The sequence below is a fragment of the Serinus canaria genome, chromosome 1A (genome assembly GCF_022539315.1).
Source record: "Serinus canaria isolate serCan28SL12 chromosome 1A, serCan2020, whole genome shotgun sequence".
NCBI classification, from domain to species: Eukaryota; Metazoa; Chordata; class Aves; order Passeriformes; family Fringillidae; genus Serinus; species Serinus canaria.
The window spans coordinates 48,131,450-48,151,987 of NC_066314.1; the positions used below are offsets into that span (position 1 = coordinate 48,131,450).

At 48.7% G+C, this 20,538-nt stretch overlaps 1 protein-coding gene across 2 annotated transcripts; it reads right to left on the bottom strand.

Moving 5' to 3' along the window:
• Window position 1: 1 nt before the first annotated feature.
• On the bottom strand, window positions 2–20,434 carry L3MBTL2 (L3MBTL histone methyl-lysine binding protein 2). Of its 2 annotated transcripts, none has more exons than XM_018909962.3 (17): window positions 20,326–20,434; window positions 18,665–18,932; window positions 18,326–18,459; window positions 17,518–17,632; window positions 16,478–16,557; window positions 15,065–15,182; window positions 14,601–14,735; window positions 13,843–13,931; window positions 12,042–12,273; window positions 11,248–11,327; window positions 10,565–10,669; window positions 8,604–8,751; window positions 7,692–7,774; window positions 5,838–6,072; window positions 5,078–5,143; window positions 4,043–4,165; window positions 2–3,226 (listed from the first exon to the last, which is right to left on the bottom strand). In XM_018909962.3, the coding sequence occupies exons 1-17, from the start codon at window positions 20,344–20,346 to the stop codon at window positions 3,117–3,119; spliced, it is 2,142 nt and encodes a 713-aa protein (XP_018765507.1). In that variant the 5' UTR covers window positions 20,347–20,434; the 3' UTR covers window positions 2–3,116. The 2 variants fall into 2 exon arrangements, with proteins under 2 accessions (XP_018765507.1, XP_050826060.1); XM_050970103.1 differs by having other exon boundaries at window positions 17,509–17,632.
• Between the last annotated feature and the right edge of the window lie 104 nt (window positions 20,435–20,538).

Below are 20,538 nucleotides of genomic sequence, written 5' to 3' on the forward strand. Positions count from 1 at the left end.
CCCCAGAAGTTTGCTTAAATTGAAAAGGCTCTGAAAGATAAATGTACAGATAAAGATATGTTTATCTAACTCCAGATTTTGGTGGCCTGGAAAGCAATATGCAAGCCTTGGGCCTCTTCCTGAAGCTGGTTATAGGGCTTTAGGGTATCAATCGTAGACCAAATTTATAGTACAACTGTTAAAAAATTTAAAAACTCAAACCATGCACCAAGTCCTCTGCAATTCTGGGTTCAAAAGCAAGAAATTACAGAAGCAGACACATAGTGCACATGAGATCTGGTTTTGAGGCCAGTGCCATGGAAGTTTTGGCTTTTGTGACAATGGTGTGTGCTTTAATGATTGTAACGTATTAGGGTGGGTGTGCTTTAATGATTGGAACATGTTAGATGGATGGGATCCACCTGTCTATAAAGGGTAAGAGAATCTTGGGCAGCAGCCTGCCTAATTTGGTGAGATGGGCCTTAAACTAAAGAACTCAGTGTAGGTGAGGTCCGAAGTCCCATGGCTTCCTCTGGGGAGTAGATCACACCAATCAGTGCAGTGAAAGATGTTCCCTGATTGTCCCTCACAGTAAGCCTCAAAGAGCTATCACCAAAGGTATTTATGGTTGTGGGTGAATCCTCCTAAATTCCTTCTTGGGTAATCCAATTCCTTGCTTAAACCAGATGTGAGTGGGACAATTTCAGGTTCTTCCCTGGCAAGCCATAGAATAGTATGAAAAGGTTAAAGGGACAGGGTGCTAGTGAGGCCCTCTGCAGGTGACTTGAAGAGGTAGTAGACATGGTGGAGCACACCTGTAGTCTTACAGAGGTGACCCAGGGACTCCTGAGGTAACAGAAGCCAACAGGGATACCAGCAGGGAAATATCTCAAAGGAATTGAAGGGTGTTCCTCTGGGAAGGTGATGCAGCCAACAGCCTGGCCAAGGAGCTTTTACACCAAAGCACACAGAATGGGCAACAAACCAAAGGAGGGGCTGGATGCCACCATGCTGCTGGACAGTTATGACCTTGTTGCTGTTACTGAAACTTGGTGGGACAAATTGTGTGACTGGAATGTGACTATCAATGGCTATGAGCTGTTCAGAAGAGACAGAAAGGAGGGAGAGGTGGAGGGGTTGCCCTCTATGTCAAGAGGCGCACTGAGTGTGAAGAGCTGTCTCTGAAGAACAGCCATGGAGAAGCTGAAAGACTGTGGGTAAAAATCAGACACTGAGGCAACAAAAGGAACGATGCAGCCAGGGTCTGCTACAGCTGCCTGACCAAGGGGAGCCTATTGACAAAGCCTTCCTGCCCCAGTTACAGGAGTCACCGTGCTCACACACTCCAAACCTACTGGGGGACTTCAACCACCTTGACAGCTACTGGGAAAGTACCAAGGTAAACTGCAGGCAATCCAGGAGACTCTGCAATGCACGCAAGATAGCTTCTTGAGCCAGGCAGACTTCTGTAAAGCTTTTAACACAGTCCCCCACAACTATTCCTTCCAAACTGGATTGATGGGTTCCATGGGTGGACTGTTTGGTGGATTAGGAATTGTTTTGATGGTTGCCTGCAGAGGGTAGTGGTCAACAGCTGAGAGTCCCAGTGGGCATCAGTGACCAGTGGTGTCCCTCAGGGGTCTGTATGCTGACCAGTGTTTTTTAATATCTTCATTACTGACACAGACTAAAGGATCAAGTGCACCCTCAGAAAGCTTGCAGATAACACCAAGCTGATTGGTGCTCTTCACTCACCTGAAAGATGGGATGCCAGCCATAGGGATTTGAACAGACTCAAAAGTGGGCACATGGAAATCTCATGAAGCTTAACAAGACCCAGTGCAAGGTGCTGCACCTGGGTTGGGGCAAACCCTGGTATCAACACCAACTGGGGCATGAAGGGATCAAGGACAGTCTTGCCAAGGGATCTGGGGATACAGGTGGATGAGAGGCTGGACATGACCCAGCAGTGTGCACTCACAGCACAGAAAGCCAATCAAGCATCAAGAGATGTGTTAAAGCACCAAAAGCAGCATGGCCAACAGAGTGAGGGAGGGGGTTCTCCCCCTCAGCTCTGATGAGCCCTACCTGCAGTGCTGCATCCAGCTCTGAGGTCCTCTGCACAAAAAAGAACATAGTCCAGAGGAGGCCACTAAAATGATTAAAGGGATGGAACACCTCTCCAATGAGAAAATGCTGATAGAATTGGGATTTTTCACTCTGGAAAAAAGAAGACTTCAAGGTAATCTAACTGCAGTCTCCTGATACCTGAAGGGAGCATACAGACAAGATGAGACAAGACCATTTACAAGAGCATGTAGTGACAGCACGAGGAGGAATGGGTTCAAAGTGAAAGACAGTAGTTTTAGATTATGCATTAGGAAAAAATTCTTTACTGTGAGGGTGGTGAGGCACTGGTTGCCCAGGAAGGTTGTGGATTCTTCATCCCTGGAAGTATTCAAGGCCAGGTCAGATGGGGCTCTGGGCAACCTGGTCTAGTGCGAGGTGTCCCTGCCCACAGCAGGGGTACTGAAAGTAGGTGAGGATCTTCAGATCTTTAAGGTCCTCTTCCTACCCAAACCATTCTATGATTCTATGAAAAAAGGTCTCACTTCTTCAGCAGGTATCATCATCTCTTTTTGTTTCTTCACCTCTTTCCACTCTTCCTGTCCTGATTTTCTTGGGGTTCGCAGCACTTAGACCAGAGAGCACAGCATCAAAGTCCTACAGGGGCAGCAAAGTCCTACAGCTCCTTTCCTGATACGTCCTGCACTCATCACTTGTCACCTCCAGTCAAAGCTAAGAACCCAAACTGGCCTTTTGTGCTCTGGCAGCCTCTTTCCCTGTTTTGAGCTCCTGATCCAAAAGGTGCCTTTAAAATCAGGCATGCACAACTACAAGCAGCCACGCAGGTTGTGCTCTGTGGCACGCCTGCAGTCTTTCTGCTGTTTCCTAGGGCTTAATATTACAAGTCTGGGGGAAATTTTCTTGCACACCAGGAAAGCAGAGTTACGATGACACAGGGTGGTCTGCTTTAAAAAAAGAAGGCCCTTTTGGTCCTCTGTTTCCCTTTGCCAGGACCTTCCCTGAAGAGCCACAAGGTAAAGCTGCTGCAGGCAGCTGTGGAATGCTCCAGATCAGTCTGTGTCCTCCTGCTTTATGCTGCTGATGGGAATGGGAAGCTCTGTCTCTCCAAATTCTGCATCTGAAGGGTCAATGGTTTCTTCTTTCACCTGGACAGCAATGACTAGCAAGAGATAGAAAGAGAGAGGGAAAAATAAAATAAGTAAATAAAATCAACCCATGTTGACTAGCATACCTGTAGCACCTCCAAACCAGCTCTGTCCACGCAGGTACTCAAAATGCCCCAGGCCCTGGGGCCAGCCCACATCCTGAGGGGACCTCACCACAGGCAGCCCTGTCATGCCACTGCAAATCTATCCACGGTCACAGCAACAATCAGGATGGGACTAAACCCTGGCAGCATTGAGCTGCTGGCTCCCAAGAATAACTCCTAAGGGATGATGACATCCAAAGCTGATGTCATCCATTTTCAATCTGCCTGGGTTCACACAGGGGAACTTAAATGAACAGTAGGGACCTTCATGGCTCTCCAATTTCCATGTGCACAAGGCACCACACCCACCCTCCTTTACCCTACCCACTAGGGTTGGCAGGAGACCCAGCTGCTCTTCTGGTCACCCCAGCATGAGAGGCACTGTTCACATGCTACTACAGCCCTGATGGGGATTGGGATGTGACAGCCACCCCTGACATACCCATTTTGTCTCTCCTCCCTGACCTCACACAACCAGGCCCTCAGCAGGCATTAGCAGCATTGAAATTTTGAGCAGTACTGGTCCCACCAAACCTTCTCGGGAGGCAAACCTTTTCAGGCAAAGAAAGCAAATGCTTTCTTCTACTCTCTGGAGTGTTACTGGAGGAGCAAGGAAGGATATTTGACATGCTTTTTCCTGCCTGGAGACGCCCATGACTTATTGGCCAAGAGTGTGTGTGGGGAAAGGTGGATGTAGCTGCAGGATAGAATAACTCATTCCCTTACTCTCATCAGGTGCTGGCTCTGGCAAAGCCTGGCTGGCAGCTTTTGCTTCTCGTTTTGAATTCATAGCAGAAGGCTTCTTGACAGTCTGCTTGACACTGCGGGCTTTGGCAGGTAACTTTTTTCCTTAACAAAGAGATAACAGAGTATGAGCAAAAGTGTAATTCTATTCCCCTGGAAAATCAGCAATCCTGCTCCTCTGAGAAACCACAGGCCAGGGACCAGCACAACTGAACAGAAAGCTACATGGTCATTAGCTGCCAACTGGTTATACAATAGAAATGGCCTACTGGAGAAAAATTCTATAGTCATCATCTCAAAATATGCTCCTTCATGTTCTCCTTCATTAAAGGCAAGGCACTTCAGCATGTGTTTAACTTCCAAGGAGCAGGTCCCCTTGGAATCAGTGTGGAGTCAGCTTTGCTTACCTGAGTCTAGTCCTAGGCAATGAGCATATTTGCTGCAAGGTGCAGACACTGTAACTGTAAATGTTCTGGTTTTTAAGCTGACCTTTTTATTTAGGTTGAAAATCTTCATATTCTTTGGATGTTCTTTCCCTTCCACCCCCCAAGAAGGAATTTCTTGTCTGTCTACATGATTTGCCACAGCTACTGCAACAATGACAACAATGACAAGATGAAACAATAAAAGTATTTCTACTGGCCTCTTCAGCCATCTTAAGGCTTTCTTTCCCTCAACACAAAGCAGGGTTGCTCTCCAGCTGCAGCAAACATCTCCCTCCAACCATGGACACAGTAGTGAAAGCAGCACAACCTCACACCTGGAAGCAAGTGCCATATATACCTCGGCCAACAGAAAACAGACTGCAAAACAGATCCTTCCCACACACAGCTCTCTGCTCTTTAGGTAACAGGCAGGTAAGAAGGGTGAAGGTGTGTTGGTAAACCCACAGCTGACTGAGGGCATCCACAGCAAGACAAGGCCTCTCTCTCCTGCTCTGATGGGACATGGACAGGGTTCCTCTAACTGGGCCCAGCCTGCGAGCGAGCGGGAGGGCACTAATCAAACATCACTCACTCTTCTTTCCATAGGGTTTCTTCCTCTTCTTGGGCACCTCCTTGGCCTTCGCTGCAGTTGTGGGCTCTGTCATGGAGACGAGAGGGAAACGAAAGCCAAGTCCCATAACCAGTAGGTAACTGGGATGAAGTGACATAAGCGAGAAACAGATATACCCATCCCCCCAAGCCAAAGCCCTCTTCCCAAGACAACCGGCTAAGGGGAAAGCAAGGCTCTAGTGCAGTTGCTGTCTGTGCTTCCAGGCAAGGGCCCAGAGCGGCAGGCTGGGGCAGCACAGGGGAGAGAGGCCCAGTATAGACTTTGTAGGGGCAGTAAAGAAACAAGATTTGTAGTTTGAAACAAGAAGGAAAACATCTGCAAAGGTGAGGCAGTGGCCTCCCTGTGACAAGGGAAGGAACGAACTCTTGAGAGGATGCTCTTACCTTTTATAGACAGAGTCAAAGAGTTGATGAGAAAAGGGAGCATGGGGCGAGTTCCTGCTGCTATCCGGCTAAGGTTATAGCTATGCTTAATAAAAGGGAGCTGTGCAGGGATAGGACCACCTGGAACTCTACCCAACTTCCTCAGGAGCAATTCTCTGTTGGTGTGGGGGAACAGAGCCAATCTCAAAACTCAGGCTGTTTTCTCCCCATCAAGGCTCGTCCCTCTGCCAGCTGCTAGAATGTGGCAACAGAGGAAGATTTCTGGTAGCCAGTGCAAATCAAGGCGAAAGGAAATCTTTATCTCTAACATTAGAAACCACAGTAAAATCTTCACTCACCTGGAACCACTGGTGGTTGAAGCTGGTAGCCTGTCAGCTCACACCACCCCACAGGATAAATGTCTGGAGACTCGCAGTCCACCCACTGGTCATACTCGTTGTCCCAGCCATCAAAATGGATGCTAAGGAGACGTTGGACTACACGCTTCACCGTGGCCACACAGATGAGTCGGGGTTCCATCAGGTCCACTGCCTCCACCTTCATGCCTGCCTTGAAGCCATGGTTGGGACAGTCCTGGGTGCATAAAAATTAAAAAAGAAAAGTTGAGGCCATTGCACTCAGTCCAAACCCATATCTGGCCAACACCACTCTCACACAGGCTGGCCTCTAGCCTAAAGCAAGCAGACAACAAGCCCAGAGATCCAAAACCAGATCCAAGGCCAGCTGTGTCCTCAGTCAATTTCAGCCCAGCCTTTAGAAGCAAGATCCTGACATGGGGGAAGCAGCACTTCAGGAACACAGTCAAACAATTACCCGACATACCCCTGGGAAATCAGAAAGACCAGCATAGGCCCAGGTACTGCAGCAATTTTGATGTAAAGCAGTTCTCACCCTCTACCCAACATGCCAGCCACACATCCACAGGCAATGAGCAATGCAGAACCCACCAGGAGCTTGGAGCTCACAGAAACACTAGAGAATCACAGGTATCACTCAGAGGGACCCACAAAAGGCAGGACACTGATGTCCCAACTTGGAGAGTACATACTCCTGGGCCTTTGAGCTCCCCTTAAAGCGCTGTCAGCAAACTGCAGCCCACTAGAGACTGCATATGCTGTGTGTACTGCATATTGTCTGTCCTGACTTCAGGAGGACTTTTGACACTGTCTGCCATAAGAACCTCACAGAGATTTGCAGGCTTCATGTGGATGCAGCAAGACAGACTGAAAACTGGCTGAGTGACTGGGCCAAGAGGATGGTTATTAGTGGCATGAAGTCTAGTTGGAGGCTAGTAAATAGCAGTGTAACCCAGGGGTCAATACTGGGTTCACTCCTACTGAACATCTTAATTAATTATCCAGATGACATGTCAGAGTATCATGTCAAACCAAGCAAGCTTGCCTCTAGTAGAAAACTGGGAGGAGAGACAGAATATACTAGATGGTTGTGCTGCCCTCCAGAGGCACCTTGACAAGCTGGAATCCCCTATCTGCAGAGGAAGAACCACAAGTACCAGGACAAGCTAGGGGAAGACTGACTGGAAAGCAGTGTGGCAGAAAAGGGCCTGGGAATCCCAGTGGACATGAAGTTGTACATGGGCCAGGGATGTGCCCTTGGGACAAAGAAGGCTGATGGTAAGCTGTTCTCAGCAGGTCAGTGGAAATAATCCTTCCCCTCTGCTCAGCACTGACAAGGCCACACCTGAATTGTTCCCTGGTATAAGTGAGACAGTGGAGAGAATCCAGCAAAGGGCCAGAAGGTGATGAGGAAAGGCTGACAGAGTTGTGACTGTTCATCCTGGAGGAGAAAAGCCTCAGGGGTCCCTTATTTATGTGTATAAATGCATAAAACGAGGGTGCAAAGATGGAGCCAGATTCCTCTCAGTGGCTCCCAGTTCCTGGACCAGAGTTAACAGGCACAAACTGAAACACAGGAGTTTCCCCATGAACATCAGGACACAGGTTCTACCATGAGTGCCAACGAGCACCGACACAGGTTGCCCACATGGTTGTGGAGTCTCCATCCATCTGCACAAGGTCCTGAGCAACCTGCTACAGGTGATCCTGCTGTAGCAGGGGTGTTGGACAAGAAGTCACTTCCATCTCTGTGATCTTGTGACAGCCAGAGCTATTGCACTCCTCCTTGCTTACTCCAAGCATCCCTACACATCATTTCTTCCTGGCAGCACTCACTGTGTTGAAGAGCCGTGATGGAGCAGGTCTTGACTTGGTCTCTTCCAGGTAACGTTCCCAGCTGAATGTCTTTGCTTCATGCCCTACAGAAGGAAGAAACACTAAGAGGTAAAAAGGCAGTCACTGGGTAGACCAGTTGGGACAAAAGGCAGAGTAGGCAGGAAGGAGGCATAGCAACCTGTTGCAGAGCAGGTCAATGAACCTGCATGTACAGCCTGATCTTGGACATGAACCTAGTGCATGGATTCCATGGGAGTCCAGCACCCCTCTTTTCAGGCAGATACAGAAAAAAGCAAGTTGCAGCTCTGAACATCTGTGTCAGCCATAGACCCAGACCACAGAGAAAGGGAAGGACCAGCAGCAACTAGGAAGTAGTATGTTCAAAACACACCACTTGGACCAGTCTTTCTTCCATGAGCAGAAACATCAAATGAAGATGGAACGGCACTGCACAAAAATGCTGCAACACAGAAATTCAGAGCAGGCCTTTTCAGGTATGGCTAGATGAGGCAGCAAAAACTCTCCTAGGGTGATTGTCTCTTAGGAGTTTGAAGAAATACTCATGTCAGATCTATTCATAAAGAAAAGAAGAGAGATGACTGTGGACACCTAAGTACTGATTCCTGCAGCAATGGCTCTATTTATCCCTTCCCGCCTTCCTTGTCCCTTAAAAGCTTTTATTCTGTTCAGTTTGGGGATCATACACCTCTGCCACTGATCTCCAGGAGCTAACCAAGACTTGGTATATGGGCAAAGCTTAAACAGCCTGGCTCTCTGAACTAGCTATCTCCCTGAGAAGCAAGCAGATTGGGACCTTGTTTTGATTTATCTGAACCTGACCCCTCTCAGAAACGCACCCCCCATCAAATTCTGCATGCAGGTTTGTACTACAGGGCAGAGTCCAAATCTCACCTTTTGGAGGGGTCAGCTCGATGTTGTTCCTCTTACAGAAGTTGGCAGGGAAGATGGCATGTGAGGAGGCGTGATAGCAGAACCAGTCAGAACCATCATCAGATGTTGCTCCATCAATGCTGATCATGAGATACCCATCCAAGAGAACCTGAGATGGAAGTGAAGGCATGAGTGTAGAGCTCCACTTGCTCTAAAGCCTTGCAAAAGACTCTCTTCTCTCAAGAGTCCCCACATATCAATCACAGTTGCAACTAGATAGTAAAATCCAATGTTATATGCCCCAAGCTTCTCCTAATATGTTAGTGAACACAAGCTAATCCCCAAAGCGGCAAGTTCTGCAGGACTGGGACCAACACTAAGAGCCTTGTGAAAGGACTACGTGAAAAGCCTTAAATGATGAGCTGTTTCAGCTCATAAGTAAATATATATATTTCAGTTCAATAAATAAAAGTTATTTTATCGATTCCATGTTAACTGGTTTGTTCAGTTGTACCCCCATGTTCTCCCCGAGTTAGTTTACCCCTGGGTTTTACCCTCCAAGCTGTCCCTCATGCCATTCCCCACCCTTTTTTCCAGCTCTTTCCCTGCCTGTCAAGGCAACTCAGCCCCTTTTGCTCCCGAATGTTCCCTGCCACTTTAACAGCAAGCCAATCTCTGACTGGAACACCCTTTTGGAATCCCCCTACTCCTCAAAGCCCCATTGGTCCACTGTGACCCATCCTCTCCACCCTCCTACCCCAATTGCCCCAGACACTTGATGTCATCCCTCGCTTCTCCCCTGAGGATTCCCTATTGTTTGTATCCACCCCCTGATTTGTATCTGTACAAAAACCTTTGCACAGGAGTGTCAGGAGTTCTCTTTGTTTCTGATCCCTTTGCTTGGAAAAACCTCTTCCTTGTGGAACCTCAAAATGAAGCCCCTCCTCCTTTGTCTCTGCCTGGACCCTGTCATGGCTTGTGTCTGGCACCTTAGAGCAAGTGGTTCTAAAGGTTCTGCCTCTAGTAAATCCCCATACCAAGGCAGTTCCCCACTCCTGGCGTGGCCGGAGTTCTAAGAGCTAGCCCAGGCTCTGTAACACAGTAGTCAGGAGCTCTGTTTTCCCCCAGACTCATTTCATTAGCAGCTCAAAAACCCTCTCCACCAGCCAGATCATGAATTTGTTACTGGGTAGAAGGGAAGGAGCACCACCCTTTGATTTGCTACTTCATACAAGACTTATCCCTTCCTGTCACTCACTGGTAATTAGCGCCTGCTAAAGGCGATAGGAATGCCTGTCCCAAACTCTTCCATTTCCAAACCATGGCTGTAGGGAACGTTTTACCAGACACAAACAGCTCTCATAGCATTCCACTGCCAAACTCCCAAGTGTCAAAGTCCTCAGCTTGGGTTCTGTGAAGGCAAACAGCTTCCCGAGGAAGCACGAAAAGCCCAGATGAATGCTATACTTTCAACATTCAACACACTTCGCTGAGGAAGCCTGGGGAAGGAATTTAATTTCCTTCTCGATACTAGCAAAAGAGTAGAGCTTACAATCACCTCATCAAGAGAGACTGAAGGTGACATGTCCATCCTCATGCCATTCCCCCCATGGAGGTCACCTCACAACTCTTCCCTTCTTTCCACAGGGGCCTCTCTATGCACTCACAAAAATGGAGAACAAATCCGTACTGCATGCCCAACGGTGGAAAGAGGGTGGTTGCCAGTCACACACACTGGGCACTAGCCTGCAGACCAAGCATGCTCATCTTCATGCTGTCTAAGTACACATGGATAACAGCTTGTCAGAACTCTGAGGTAACCCCCCAGTTCACTCCACACATCAGCTGTCCACCTCTCTTGACAGCCCTCTCTGCTCCCCCATGCAAAATTGTACCTGGTCTTATTAATTTGAAAAGAGCAGAGGAGAAGCTGCATTATCCCAAGCAAACATAGCAGACCCCCTTAGGCTCACTGAACTTACCTTGCAAACAGTGGCCACACAGATGTTGCCCAGATTCAGGGGGTCAATGGCTTCCAGTTTCATGCCTCGCTCAAACCATCCACCTTCAGAATAGACAGCTCGTACCTAAGGGAGACTCTGGTAAACCATGTGCTGCCAGGGGTATGGGACAGCCCCATCCTGACAGCGCGCACAGCAAGTGCAAATAGGATTAGAACTCCTTCACTTGGCTCAGCTTGGGAGGGGAAACCAAAAATATTACAAGAAATACAAAGGGCAGCCAAACCAACACTACGTTTATGTTGGCAACCTCTTGCCATGGCTCTGGTCAGTCAGAGAGCCAAGCCCAACTGCTGCTCCACTGCAAAGCAAGCTTCCTTCTCATCTCAGTCCTTACCAGCATGATCCAGTTCCTTGTTGGAACTGGCCTCTCCCATGCAATCCTCTTCGCTCTCCAACTCAAAGCTCCCTTGCTTGCCCTTCGATTGAGTGCCTCAATCTGTCACTGTCTTTTAATTCTTTCAGCTTTCTAGTTTGACCTGCTCCTTCTTAACAACAGCCTTGACACCCCAAAGACCTTACTGCCCTTAGGTCTAAGAAAGACTACCCTCAACAACCCACATGGCAGCATGTATGCCCAAGCAAGGAAGTGCTATCACTGCTTCCTTCCTTGTGACCCCCACAGAAAGGCAGACTTGTCGTACCTTCTTAAACAGATAGGGCACAGCATCGCAGTAAATCTTCCTGAAGGTGGGATGATTTGCCATGTCATTACGTTTTTCATCTGTGAGGAATGGGAGAAACACAGCGAGGTAAAAAACCTGCAGCAACTGCAGTAAGGAAACAGACTGGTTATTAATTTTCCTGTGAGAACTTAGCTGCTATAAACCCCCTCAATATGAGACTATTTAATAAAAAGAACAGGTCAGTACCTCTTCAATTCTTATAAAATGGGCTGCGATGAAGGGCTTGTTCAAAAGCAGATGGCTCAGCTCTCTGAGAACTGTTGATAACACATGCAGCTATAATCACCAGGGAGAGGCAGGAATAGAGACACAATCAAAAGGATCAGCAGAGCTCAAGTCTTGCCTTTTTCTTTGTCTTTTACTTTGCCAGAGTAAGCCAATCAACAATTCCTCTTGGTAAAGTCCAGAAAAACGCAACCTGATGGCATCCAGTGTTACAGATGCCAGCATGAATTTCCTCAAAAAAGACTACAAACATCTGTCATGTTGCAAAGTCCGCATTCTCACACTAAGGGCACAGACTGTCTGCTTCAGGTAAGAAACCCTACGGTCCCCCATTGTGACCTGTAATCACAGGGCTTTTATCTATCCAGATTAAAAAAACAGCAGACACAAAACTAAGCAGACTTCACCTGTTAGGTCTTGAGGCAACTGCCTCACTCCCAGCATGTCAAGACTGGTGTCAACAGCAGGGTGCAGGCAGTTCCCAGCTAATCAGAAGATGGCTGCAGTGGTCGATGGCTGATCCTTACCTGACCTCTTTATGTCATGGCCAACTCTCCATGACCAGCCCACAGGATGGATGAGGGGACTCCACATGTGGCACCAGAAGTCATCATCACTGTCACCATCCTCATAGAGGAGTCTCAGTCTGCCCCCAATCACTGTGTCCACCACTGCCATACGTGTCTGGGACACGTGGTTCTTATCCACCACCTCGACCCGCATGCCCTGCCGGAACGGGTACTTCATGCTCTCTGCCATCTGGCAACAACCAACAGAGGAAGGAGGTGAGATCAGCCACAGTTCTCCAAACACTTCAGAGAACAGCTTTCCTCACAGACATGCACCCTGGCACTGTCCAAAGCTGACTAGGAAAAGATGCATAGGAGTGGGTTCTTTGGGGGGGCAGGTAGCTGGCAGCCCCAGACATGACAGTGTGGTTGGGCACACACACCCTGGGTCTCCCTTTTGTCATGCGGCCTCATGAGAGCTGCCCCACTCCAGCCCAGCAGCAACGCCCAGCCACCACCTTGTGTGAATGTTCCCCATGAGAACTTCTGCTCATGAGGGACTGAGTAAGGAACTGCGTGTGCCTTTTTCAGTCATGAAAGAGATCACAAGGGTTTTGAGGCTGCAGTTAGTTAGATGTGTAGCTTCCCACAGTGCAACAGGATTTTCAGTTCACTTCAAAAGAGGTCAGGTTCTTATTTTCACCTTTTTATTCTGATCTCTATATGATGATAATGTATGATAATCTATTTCCCAACTCCATATCCAAAGCAAGTTACTCTGCAGACTGACCCAAAGGCACAGGTATGTGGAGTCACTGGCTTCTGACTTTTTTTGAGACCTTCGGTTTGCTCATGCAGCCTTGTCCTATTCCTCCACAAATGCCCAGTGGTTTTTATAGAACCGCTGACATTTTGGAACTGTGATCCCAAGATGCCATGCAGCAACCCAAACCAGCCTACACCTGAATCCAGAAGAACTTTTAAGCCTAAGTCTTCCCCTTCCACTTCCTGTTTATTAGGTGGGAGTGGAGATGCTAAGGGGAGAAAGACAAAAACAATGTCTGTTTCCCTCCACCACTTCACTTTCAGCTACAAGCTGGGGCCCAGGAACAAGCAGCTACAAACAACCTCTTAACTTTCTGAGAAGTAACATGGGAAGCATTAACTACATCCAGATCTCCAGCTCAGTGTCACCACTTACCTTGCCCAAAAAACCCCTATCACTTGCCTTCCTGCCTGCTGTCTCTGGGACTGTCTTCCTTATCTGCCATTTCCAAAGCTCCTAGCTACAGGAGACCTTCTTCCCTCTAACAAGGTCTAATCTCAGCGCAGGCTACACAACAATCATGAGAGCTATAGGGATGCCAAGGCCATGGCACTTAAAGGAAGCCTGTGCCCTTCTCACTCCCTTCAGGCTGCTTGGCTACCAATACTGAAGGTAAGCCTTTTTGACTCTTCAAAACTATTCCCTGGCACTGAAACAGGGCAGGTAAAGGCCAGGTTGGAGCTGCACTGGCCTCTCCCTTCAGCCAAACCTCATCCCCAGTATTTCCCAGCAGACCATGTGACAACGGCTTTTAAAGCCTGCCTATGACCCAAAGCAGAAATTGTTGTGCTGAGAGGGCATGAAGGCTGTGCCATCCATTACCCACAGCATCATGACAAGAATCTGAGGAGCATGTGGAAGCACTCACTGCCCCTGCCCAGGTTTCAAGGCACACAAAAGTTGCACAGATCAGAACCAGAAGAGACATGTTGAGCACACGTCTTGACTTCAGCTTCATTTCCCCCATGCAAAACAACAGCCTCCCATGGTTACCTTTATGTGGAAATCCACTGGGATGGTCCTAGCTCCCACCAGTTTTTTCATGAGGTAACTTCTCCAGTCAGTGTACTTGGCGTGGATAGCTACATGTGAGCAGGGAAAAAGTACATCTTTATGACCAAAATAATTACAGCACCACACCTTTCATCTCTCTGACAGCCCATTAGCACTAAAAGGCCTTCTTCACAGTCAGATTCTGTACTCTGTTTTGCCAGCTTGCCCCCACATCTGGCCGAAGGGATCACCATTACAGAATGAACTGGGCCAAGCAGACACTCAACTCCACTGATCTAGATGAGGAAGTGGTAATAGAGCAAAACACATGAGCCATACCAAGCAAATCTCAGCTTGCCAGAATTCCACTAAACTGGCATCCCTCTCTGAACTGCTAGCTGTGCAGGGACTGGAGTCACTGCACTTAGCAGAGATGTTGCCCAGGATGTAGGACCAAAAAGTTCCCCCAAAGTTCAAGTCCAGCCACCACGAGGATTAGGAGGAAAAGCCACATGCATTAGCCCCCACAGGTCTGCTGCTGCTCTGCGTGCAGCATCCCTAGGTCAATAATAGGGAGATGAAGAGGGAGCAATCCAAGCAGTCTCCAGCTTCCCAAACTCAAACTGCTGCTTGTAACTCAAAGCACAAATGGAGCTGCAGTCCTACATGCACTGGGAACACCTGTCCCTCTGTGCTAGGCATAAACCAAAGCTTCTCTGTGCCCAGGTATATGGTGACCCCTCTCACCCAACACTCACTTTGTGGTGGTACCAGGATTTTGCTGTTAACGGCACACCAGCCAATGGGGTGAATATCTACTGTGCCCAAATTGCACCAGAAGTCATGACCAGCATCATTCTCAAAGCCCTCATATCGCAGAAGGGCCCTGTATCCTGCCAGGACAAAGCAGACAAACAAAGGCATTAGAGACCAAGAATTTGGCACCACAGGCTTAGTACCGACAGCATGGCCTTCAGCACTCCGCATAGGTTACCAGAGTTTCTCCAGCAACTATTCCTGCAAATTCACCAGCAACCAGAAGAAGAACCATGTGCTGGTTTCCTCTCACTCCCGCACCATGGTATTTCCTGTTCCAAAATCTCTCAGCAGTTGTAGAGCTCCAAAGAGCTGCTGTTTTGCTTGACCAGCTACCCTCAGCTCTCTAAAGCTTCCCTCAGAGCTTAGCTGTGCCCAGCTGTCAAAGAATACTTTGGAGACTTACCTACAATCTGGATGACAGATGCAATCCAGTACACACGACTGGGGAGCACAGCATCACTGTTCAGCACTTCCACCTTCATACCTTTCAGCACATCATCCCACTGATCAAAGAGTGGCACCTGAAAGATTGAGGCAGCCATTGAGGCAGGGAGAGGGACGTGGAAATCAGAGCAGGGTTTAGGCCCTTCTGGCTTTCAGAGACATGTCTTAGGCAGCTACAGCTTCACCTTATACACAGGCTTGCATGCCTTACCCCTCCTAGATTTGCCAACATCTTGAAATACAGTTGAACTGTCCCAAACGTCTCACTGGGATGTTCACTGAGGATCCCAAAAGGCAGAATACGATATAGCAATACTTAACTGTTTCACTGCCAGAGGTCCTATTATTCCAAAGTAGCTGCTGCCATTCCTCTATGGCATAAAGATACCTAACAATGAGGATACCTAACATGTCTGCCTAACCTATCCTCAAGAAAAAGGAAATGTTGTCAGTACTATCAGACAAAAACTCAAAAGGAATATGACAAGTCTTATAAAAATTGGACATGTTGGAGGGGCAGCTACTGCCAGGCTCACATAAACTGAATTCCTCTCTGCACATCACCCTGGGCTGTACTCAGCCATAGAAACTGCAAAATTAGCTTCCCACTGTCATCTCCAGTCAGAACTAATTCTTTTCCCAGTCAGCACTAAGCCATCGCTACTGATGCCTGGAAAATAGAATAGAACTTCCCAACAATGTTAGTCAATATAAAGCAAACCTTTACTTGAAAGCTTTCAGGTACACAATATGGCAAAAATCACATGTGGTATAGTAATTCTACAAATTTGATAAATTAGTCGATTAGTATACTTATCATATACTGTCCAGGTAAAATGTTAGTTGGTTAGGTAATAATTCCTGGGGTTCTGACCCACTGGAAGCAGTGCAGAGGTTTCATTTGCCCCCCTTTTGTTACGTCTGGATCAGATTCTGGTTGGAAAACAGAATGTCCTTGCAGTTGGTTCTGTTCTTGGAATAAGACTACAATATTTCTGAAAGTGTTTATAAGGTTAGCGTATTGTTCCTACATGTAGGGAAGAAAAATAGGAAAAATACTAGAAGCTACAGCCATGCTTTAGCAATTTACAAAGCTACAAATATATGAAAAACATAAAAAGCTAAAAATCATAGGCATCACTACCAGCAGTGTTTCTACCAAGTCCCTCTCTGCTTCCTTCCCCTAAAACTCCTGGACCCTTTGTGAGACTCCCATTCTCAGCTGCCAAAAACTCCAACTTCATTCCTTGCATCACCTGGTCTCAATAATGCCCCACTGGGCCTCTGCTCACCACCTGCCACAGGAGCAGGGGGGGCCCATGCATATGACATGCCCTGTGTGCCCCGCCATGCCCAGCAAAGTAGAACTCACGTGTTTGAAGCAACTGACAGGAGCTGCCTTGTAGCCGTGCTCCTGTAGGTACTTTCCCCAGTCAAAGCCCAGGACGAGTGCTGCAAGCAGACATGAGAGCAGAAAATCAGATGAGATCACAGAACAGGCACAGAGATCAGTTACCTCTGGACTACAGCCTGCAGCCTCCAGGCACTAGGACACAACACACAGGAATTATGCATTCCACTGCATTTTCTCTGGTGGGAAACTAGACCCTACATGAGTGCATGGTCACTAACACCCACAAGAGACAATATATATTATTAATCAATATTTGCTGTCACCTGCTTTTGGGGGAGCAGAAAGGGCAACAAAAGGGGTCAAGTCCAGCCCAGGGCTAAAGCACTCCAGGGAGAGCGCATTCTTTAAGGGTTAAACCACTTCACATTTTGCCTCTCAGCAGCAACACTGCAGGGTCATATCAGCAGTACTTGCTTTCCCAGAGGGTGCTGGGAAAATCAGAGATACTAATTTGAGAGATTAATCCCACAGTCACTCCTGGTTGCAGGCTACAGCTGTGCTCCAGCAGCAGTCTGCTCAGGGATCACTCCCTGCTGCTGCCATGCCCGAGCCCTCCCCTTTCCCTTAACACAGTAAGTTGCTGCTTCTTCAGCTGCACTGACTGGTTATTACTCAAAGTGATCAGTGAGTGACTCAGGGCAAATATAACTCCCCATGGGAAGTGGGGCAGCAAATGGCTGGGGGAAGCAGAACACCTTTAAGTCACCTTTGCCAGCAGAAGTCAGCACCTCATGGGACTGGGACCACAGAGCTAACACTCCAGGCCAAGTAATACAAGGAGTGAGGATGAGGCTACAACAGTGGATGGGCAGGAAGAGGAAAAAAGACATGCCCTGTGTTCTGCCAGCTTGTGTCAGAGCAATCCACACACATCATACAAGGCGGTGTACCAGAGAGGAGGAGGAGGACTGCAGAGCTTACAGCCCTCAAGGTATCCCCATTTCTGTGACTCCAGCCGCTGCACCTCCTCACACCTCACCTACACTCACCATCCTGACCTGTCAGTGTCCCATCTGCCAGCTGTCCCGTGCCCTGCGAATGGAGGAAGGCCCCGATCTTGGCTGACCAGGATGCCTTGTGCAGAACTTTAGCTTTCTTTGTTGGTGGTTTCCCCTACAAAAGAAGGAACATTAGAAACATTAATGGCACGGAGACTAAGCCACCCCCTGCAACTGAGTATTCATTCTTTTCCTTGGGACAATTTCCAGGCTACTACAATATTTATTAATGCTCACAGGAACAAGAAACAGCAGGTAAAATAGCAGTATGTCCTTTCTCAGCTACTAGGGAGCACCACCTTTAAGCTGTCATGCTTCCTTTTGGGGACTTCAGGCAGGAAGAACAAGACACTGGGAAAGTCAGTCTGATATTTAATTAGAGAGCAACCACCTACCCCTACATACAGGCACATCCTGCTTCATCCCCAGGAAATCTCACAGAATTATAGACTCTCTCTGAAGAGCTGGAAGTCTGCCTTCCTAAAGTTTAGCTGACCTATACTCCTCAAGATTGCAAATTCCACCAATGCATGACCACTGCAACTGCGGCCACTGCCTCCAGTCTTGGCATCCCCAATTAGTTCCCTTACCTTGATGACCACCAAATCTATTGTTGTGTTCCCTCTGCTACAGCTGTCTATTCCCTGGCTTAAGAAATTATCCCCCATGCATTCCAGGAGTCCCCTGGATTACCTACAGCTTGTCATGCTACTTTTTGCAGGTATAGGGGTGGTTGAAGTCCCCCAGCATGACAAGAGCCTGCGAGCACAATGGAGCCTGAGAGCCAGCTGGAAAGGTTTTAACGCACCTGCAGTCTGGCCAGGATGCTGGCCTTTTTGGAATTTGAGGAGTAGCTTCTGGAGCAGGAGACGCTGCAGAAACGTTTGGTCTTGGAGAAGAAAGCCTCCCTGGTGCCCACAATCCCACACATTTCGCACACAGCTGCGAGAAGGAAGGCCAAAAACGTGAGGATTTAGCAGAGTCAATTCACTACAACGACAGAGCTGAGACCAGCTAACCGTCATTATACAGAGCAGATGCCCCACACAACCCAGAAAATGCAGTGTGAACCCAAAGCTGCTCCCAAAGCATCCCCAAGGTGCAGGCTTGGGGATGCTGCCCCTGAACAAGGCAGCACAGGCAGTACCTGGCTCAGAGCCACTGTCTTCTGTGAGCCGGCCTGTGGATGGCTGGTGCATCAGAGAGGTCGAGAACTCTCCAGCTTCCCTCTCTGGCACCTCATCATCGCTGGACTCCTCCAGACAGGAGCTGCTGTCACTGCCCATGCTGCTGTTATAGCACGTGAGGGTGTCGTAACCCCCAAAGATGTCCAATTCATCATTCTCCTCATCGTCATCACCTTCTTCCTCCACCCGCTCCAAAGATGAAGTTTTGTGGCAGAAGGCAGACACCAGCTAGAAAAAGAGCCAGTTTGCTTTAAAAACATTTTACACACCACTGCACAGTAAATCTGCCTTTGCTTTGCTGAGGGGGAGGCCCTCTTGGGCCAGGGGTGGCCTCAGGGTGGGCAAGGAGTCCACATAACCCCAAAGGCAGAACTCTGAATGACTTCCCCCAGACAGGTCCCTCTACTGGTATTCCACTTGCTGCATTCTGCTTCCCAAGAGGAAAGTGCCACAGGGCTGTTGCTAGATAGAAAGCAGCTTGAGGAACATAGAAAAATACAGGGCAAAGCACGGCCTTACTGATGAAGGACAGAGGAGACTGTCCTTCCAGGCAATGTTCCTCCCAACACAGTTGCACAGCAGTGCAGACACCATCACAGTAAAGCCAGCACAGACTTCCAGAACAGAGCACAGGCTGCACGTTCCTGCCACCACAGTTCACAAGACCAGCACAGCCTGGAAGTCAGTAGGACCAGCTCAGTCCTGGAGACAGCTCACGTCCTCTGGAAACTGCACAGTCCACAGCTGACCTTGGTTCAGAAACTACACCAGCAGGATGGCAGGACATTTGCTATAGGTTTTTGCCTAAACGCAGATGCCTCCACAGCTAAACATCTTCACTGGCTCTTTATACTCGCTGTTACAGCAAGAGAGCTGCAAGGCAGAGACTGAAGAAAGAGCACAGACTAGAAGAATCTTGAACCAGGCTCCAAATAAGCATAAAAAAAAGCTTGGAAAATATGTTAGCCACTCATGAAGGAGCAGTAAGCACTCAGCATCGGCACAGGAAGTGATGGAACAGAAAAGCAGATACAAACAGCTACATGAGGCAGGAGGATACCATTGTTCCTCCAAGTGGGCAACAACAAAAGATCAGCAGCAAGCCCATCACCTTCCAGTGCTAAATTCCCTCTGATCCCTGGCTCCTAGCTATCATTACAGACACGCGAACAGGAAGATCGAACTTCACTCACTGCTGTCTCCCCGCATCCTCCCTGGCTTTCACACAAAACAGACCCAAGGTTCCCAGGTTACTCCCCGAACAAAGAGTTGCTCTCCTGAGGATCCAGGGCCTCAGACAGCATTCCTGACGTCTGAAAGGCCTGAACTCCTCTGAAAAATTAAGATTTTCATCGCCTTCTAGTCCCTGTGTGGGTGCATTTTGCAGCAGCTCGCAGGACGTGAGCACCATTGCACCGTTACTCTTCCACAACAGGCGAGTGAAACTTGCGGACACCTTAAAATCCCCAGGGCTGCCAAGCAAGGGCAGCATCACCCGGAGCCTCCTCGGGAAGCTGAGAGGGACGCAGGGGCCCATCCCGTCGGGATCGGACGGACCCACCGCCGCCCCCAGGAGCACCCAGCCCGGGCCCCAGAGGAACCCCCGTCCCGTCCCGCTCACCTCTGCCCGGTCCCGCTCCATCGCTACCGGGACGCCGCCAGCCCGCCTCACGCGCGTGGAGAGCGTCCCCCGTGAGCTGTGCGTCTGATTGGCGAGAGCAGCGGAAAGCACAGCAAATCAGCGGGGAGTTTGTTCCCGCCGCCCTGCCCGCGGGGCACGACGGGAGCTGTAGTTCTTTTCCCGCAGCCATGGCGCCTCGTGGCGGTCCCGCCC

Excerpts from the sequence above, each read along its gene's own strand:
- L3MBTL2 (XM_050970103.1), bottom strand. The coding sequence starts at position 20,346 with ATGGAGCGGGACCGGGCAGAG. Across the intron at positions 7,775-8,603 it reads CGAGCTGACCCCTCCAAAAG|GGCATGAAGCAAAGACATTC; the intron begins GTGAGATTTGGA and ends TTCCTTCTGTAG. Across the intron at positions 4,166-5,077 it reads GAAACCCTATGGAAAGAAGA|GAAAAAAGTTACCTGCCAAA; the intron begins GTGAGTGATGTT and ends CTCTTTGTTAAG.